Genomic DNA, 6,000 nt, shown 5'->3' on the forward strand with positions numbered 1-6,000 from the left:
AACTGAATGCCTTATATCAAATTATGATACGTAATGCCTCGCATAATTTACGCGTTCGCTTGAACGGTGAATGGCGTAAAGCGCCGCAAAGCTGTCTACTATCTCTCTCTTTCTCTCGGCAAAGAGATCTCATGGAGAAATGCTGCGAGTAAATTTACTATGCCCTACATTAGACACGAGCGTGATATGAACTCCCGGAAACACCGCGAGAATTTCCAATAATTTCGTTCACGCCGAATGTTGCGAGTCGCACGAAACTCCTTTGCGTTCTATAATCAATGAACGGATTGACGCGTCCTAATCGCTTAATTGTTCAAGTAACTGCGTACAAAAGGTGTATTACGAAAATAGCACCAATGATATCGAAATATTGTGAATTTTGGCGAAACACGTACGAATATAACTGGCGCAAAAGTGTTTAGTATTTGTGACTAATTGTACGGTAAAACAATAATGATTAGGAGCTCTATTTTTATATATTTATCCAGCTAGATTGTTATAGGCGTTCATATTAGTCATGTTATTACATTGACGGTCTTTAAAATTTAATATTGTGTATTTTTATAATTATTATAATTTTTATATAATTGCTGTAATGTTAGCAATTATATTTATATCACAAATTAAATCGACAAACAATTTAAAACATTGTAAAGAATTTATTGCGAAAACATCCCAGCGTCAGTTAATATTTGAAGAATTTGGATAATATTTTTCGCAATAAATTATATATAGATGTTTTAAAGATACTTTATTAACATCTGTGATATCAAATTACCTGTCAATTTAATTTATTATGTACTCAGGTTTCAGTCTAGTACTGTTTTAAGACTGACAAATAAATAATAATAGGTGCGCAGAACTGGAAAAATTTATAGAAAAATATTATTAGAGAGATCCGCCTTTTTGCTTATTTGTCGGTGTATTTTCAATTAATTTTTGTTATGTAAATATTTATGTAATTTTATATACAAACAGAATATATAATTGATATCAAAAATGACTATAAATTATAATTATATTATGTTTTCTCGGTATATAAAAATTGTACAATATACTTATTATTACTAACATTATAGTAATAATAACTGTAAAAATAAAACTTCTGATACAATATTATTATAGTCACAAATATTAGACGCATTTCTTTCATTTCTTGCGTTTAAAATATGCGCCTTATATATTTATAATAATGATTACAAATACAGATATTCAAAATATTGTTCATATAGATTATAGTGGAATATTGAATACTTTACAATTATACGCATAACGAAAATAAAGACGATTATTACAAATTCATGAAATTGCCAATAAAAATAATTAATACCTCGATTTCTTTCTGTCCAAAATACACCATATCTCTTCTATCAACTTTTTACAAAACAAAACAGACTTGAACTTTAAGCTTTCAAGCGTGAAACACGTTGCGAATTATTTACGACAAGTTTACGACTTTCCATAAAACGCAATAATTTTCTTTAAAAATATTATTATGCGTAATAATTAACAATAAATTTATGTATAAATAATATATTCAATATATTCACAAATTTTAAAATTTACAAAGTTAATGTTTATGAAATATGAAAATACAGAGAATATCTTCTATTTGAATTTGTGCAAGGATCCTAAAACTGTCGAACATTTAAATTCTGTAATATATCGTGTGTTTCATTTTAATACGTAGCTGTCAATACCAATTTAAATTGGCAAAACGTTTCACGTGAAATTTCAGAGCTTTCTCCCTCTCCCTCTTATTTTTATTATTGTTTATTATATTTATGTCTACGATCACTCAATTTCACTGTTCGCTCTTTTATGTAGAAATGTATGTGCGTTTAGAGAATATTTCAAAGCGTCAGGTAAATAACGATTCTGATTCTCTCTCTCTCTCTCTCTCTCTCACACACACACACACACACACACACACACACACACACACACACACACACACACACACACACACACACACACATCGTTAATACGTAGAAATTGATCTCTTACCTTGCAATGGGTGCAGTTGTGGATGACGGAGTACGACTGGCCGCAATCGTAGCGCGCCAGTACCTCCTCGAACTCGCAATGCAGCCTCGCGGCCAAGGCATCAACGAGCAACAGCTTGTCCAAGGCATCATCGCACTTCTTGCCGCCGTTTAGCACGTCCTCGAGCGGACCGCCCTTGCCCGGCGCCAGGGCGTTGAACACCGCGTGCTCGCAGCAGTGTCGTAGACGCAGCCGAAGCAGCAGATCACTTGGATTATTCTTCTTCGTTTGACAGATGATCTTCTTGTGCGATTCCTCGAGATATAAAAGGCACTGTTCCTTCTCCTCCTTCTTTTCGTCGGTGCTATATTTATCACCATGTCGATTGCCGCTCTCGCCTCCGTCCTCGACCCCCCTATTTATCTTCATATTATAAGTCTTCATTATCTCGGAAGCGTTTTTGCACAGCTTCGGGCAGTACTTGGGCACCTCCGGTGGAGGTGTTCCGCAGCTACCCTGAAGATCGGTCGGCGCTGGTCCCGCCAGATCGCAGGCCGACAGCCAGGGATTCATTTGGTTCACCTCCCAAGTATATTCGTTGTAGGGGTGCCACTGCTCGGGCTTCTCTTGATCCGACTGTTGTTGCTGCTGCTGTTGCTGATGATGACGATGACGCTCGCTATCGGTATTGTAATCGCTACCCTGAACATATTGTTGCGAATGCTTGTATTGGTGCTCGATGACCGTCGACGACGACAACAACGACATGTCCGGCGGCGTAGTGTTACCCCGTTGTGCGGGATTCTTGATGTGCGCGAGGGTCGAGTTTTGCGCGAAAGTCGAGGCGAGGTGACCTGAGGGACTGCTCGAGCACAATAAGGGCCACGCCAGAAGATATAACATGAACAGCAGAAGTCTGTAGTAGCTTCTGCGTATACGCGGCTTGTTTCCTGTTCCTCTTCCTTCTCTTCCTCCTCCTCCTCCTCCTCCTCCTTCTTCTCCTTCGCCTCTTCTTTTTCTCCTAGTAATTGGCTTTTGGAACCAGGCAGTGTTATCACTACATCTCCTCTCACTACACCATTCTCCCTTTCTTCGGCCTTGTTCGTCGAACACCTCGTCCACTATCAAGTATTCGCGACCGTAGCCATCGACACGTTCGCGATCCTTCTTCCAATCAAACGAAGAGGATTGCGATGCCCACTGATCACTCTTTGATGTACTACTCGTATTCCCCTCGGTGTGGATGTAGTTCTCGCAAGACACATTATCGCTCGCGTTTTCATGTTTATCGCACCAATTATCCGAGACACTAAAATGCGCGCTGTTATTGTTTCCGCCTTCCTCGTATTCGTCGTGGATCTCCTTAGACCCACTGTGGATTCTCTGTCGCTTGCAATGTACTTGTCCCTCGTTGTCATCGTCGTCGTCACCGTCGTTTTCCCCATCGTCATCGTCGTCTCTGTCATCGCTATAGGCAGTGTAAGCATGCACGTCGACGAAAGAAACGGCCGAGGTAGCCACATCGGGCTCTTCCTCGGAGATCGCTCCGCTCCCTCGTCTTCTTCTTGACCTTCTTCTTGCTCTTCGCGGGGCCCGTCGTCGTCGTGGCGACGGACAATCATCAGCGCCAAGTATGCGCGTCCGCGCGCGCAACGCATCGTCCTTGTTATCATCCTCGTAATCCTCGTGACAATCACATGTGCGCGCGCGCACCACGCCGCGCGAAGCGGAATCGCGAGAGATGCGAAAGGCAGTGGCAGTTCCGGCTTTCTCATCGGGTCCGTGCCTAGTTTGGAAGTGTCGGGCTTCGTGATGGTGTTGCGCGGCGGATATGCCGACGTCGTCGACGACGCGATCGCGAATCGACCTGGAGAACGATCTGGACGACGCATACGAACGATAGGCGACGCGGCGGGATCGTACACATTCCACGAACGAGATCGACGACGACGACGACGACGATAACCAGAGCTGCTGCTCCTTCTCCTTTTTCTGCTCCCTCTTCTCCTCTCTTTTCCATTGTTTCGACGTAGGTGGTCCCGTGAGTCCGAACGGGTCGAGCAGCATGGGCGCGACGGGATAATCGGGGACGCTAACGTCCCCGACGTCCTGCCGTCGTCGTCGTCGCGCTCCTCCTCGTTGACGTTCCTTGACGTACACGTTCGTAGCTGTACGATGCGACGTGCTTCGCCTTCCTCCACCAGAATCGATTGATCTTTTCGCTGCCGCTGCCTCCTTTTCCTCGATATCCCGCACGTCGTCGACTGATGACAAGAGAGATGACTCGCGGTAGACTCGTGGCGTAGATGATCCGTATCGCAGCCGGGCTGCTGCAGGAGGCCCCGCATCGCTGCCACCAAATCTGAGGCCCGCCTCTCGGCACGCGCTCTGCTCTCCGACACTCGACTCTTCGTGCTCCCCGAGCGCCGTTCGTGACGCGATCCACGACGTTGATTCTGCAGCTGCTACCGTTATTTCCGGTACGTCTGCTGAGACACGACGCCAGTAACGATGCGCTACGTGATCGTTCAGGCGACTCCGGAGATATATCGGAGATATTCTTCCACCACTCGATAACTTGTGCCAGATTTTCTTCACCCTCCCTCTCCACCGTGCAGCGATACGCGTCAACACCTTCCTGGACGGGTGATCGAGCCTCGACGTATCTCCGCTCTCGATCCGGACGCTCTCCTTTTGCTTCCGTTTCTTTTTTTGTACGCGTCCGTCGTCCCCGCGGTAACGGACAAATTCGCGCCACGATAATCCACGTCGTCGTCCACCCTGTCGCTTTGTCGGCGAGCGACCATTCGCCGGGGTATCCCCGCTGTTCGATGATGTCAGCCCCGCTCGTGCGTATCCCGGACCAGTCGCCCAGGTGCCTGCCTGAGCAGCCCGGGTTGGCGGGGCCCTTAGAAGTTCCCCTGGACCAACGTACCACGGCCGACCGAGACGGCAGCGACTGCGACAGTCGCGGCTGCTGCGGTGGTTGCGGCGACGACAATAATACCGGCGAGGAGTTCTCTCGACGGCGACAGCAACAACGGCAACGCAACGCGTTCGTAGTAATCCACCACTTCCGCTTTCGTTTCTTCCTCTTTCCGCGCCACCTGCACCTCTTGCACTTCGTGTCTCTTGTCGACCTGGCGATGCCTTCTCTCCCTGATGCTGCTGCTGCTGCTGCTGCTGTTGCTGTCCTCCCCGCTGTGCCAAGTGTTGTGCGCCACTTCCGAGTAAGCGCGACGACGCCGGCGGCGACGGCAGCTCTCGACGCGCGCGACGACGTTGCGTGTATCGAGGACCTGATACGAAAGCACCTGAACAACACCCGCTTCGTCGTCGTCGTAGTCCCCCTGCCGAGGCTCGCAAGCTCCCAGTGCGGGGCACCGAGGTTCATGCTGCATCCTGAACGCCCGGCTACGTATACCCTCCTCCACCTCCCTCTCTTTCTCTTCCTCCTCCTCCTCCTTTTTTTCCTTGCACCCTCGGTTGCTGCCTGTCGTCGCCGATAATCACGGCCGGTGGTGGCACGGCAATACGCACCACCACGACGACGACGATGACGACGACAACGACGACGACGACGACGGCGACGACAACAGCGGTGACGATGACGCAGATAACAGCGGCAATCTGTTCAGAAATCGCCGCATCCGAAACCTCATGGACGTATCCTAAGGTTACTGAGGTCGGTAACCGATTAACCAACTCGACTCGAACGTCACTAATAAAGATACGAAGAAGACGCACTCACTCGAATTGCATCGGGACCACGATGACAGGAGATGAACACACGATGACTCAAATTCGACACAGCGACATTGACGCCACAGTTATTCTTCGGCGATGGTTTCTGGATGAGAGAGGGAGAAAAAACGAAGGTTATGGCGTTTCACCACTCGAACCACACTATCGCCACCGCCACCTTCGCGTTCGCCAATCATACCCGGAGGACGGGACCAAATTAACTACTCGTACAGAAAATTCACGCGTAAAATCGGAATGCACACTTTCTCT

At 47.2% G+C, this 6,000-nt stretch overlaps 1 protein-coding gene across 1 annotated transcript in view; it reads right to left on the reverse strand.

Annotated features, from left to right (window-relative positions):
- The window catches only part of Mid1 (calcium-permeable channel component Mid1), a 105,686-nt gene extending 100,299 nt beyond the window's left edge, over positions 1–5,387 (reverse strand). The window contains exons 1-2 of the mRNA XM_018549758.1: positions 5,301–5,387; positions 2,008–5,187 (exon numbers count right to left, since the gene is read on the reverse strand). Of these exons, the coding sequence (XP_018405260.1) occupies positions 2,008–5,187; positions 5,301–5,387 (3,267 nt within the window). The remainder of the gene's footprint in view (positions 1–2,007; positions 5,188–5,300) is intronic.
- Positions 5,388–6,000: the final 613 nt, after the last annotated feature.

This window comes from Cyphomyrmex costatus, unplaced genomic scaffold (assembly GCF_001594065.2).
Source record: "Cyphomyrmex costatus isolate MS0001 unplaced genomic scaffold, Ccosl1.0 scaffold882, whole genome shotgun sequence".
Classification (NCBI taxonomy): domain Eukaryota; kingdom Metazoa; phylum Arthropoda; class Insecta; order Hymenoptera; family Formicidae; genus Cyphomyrmex; species Cyphomyrmex costatus.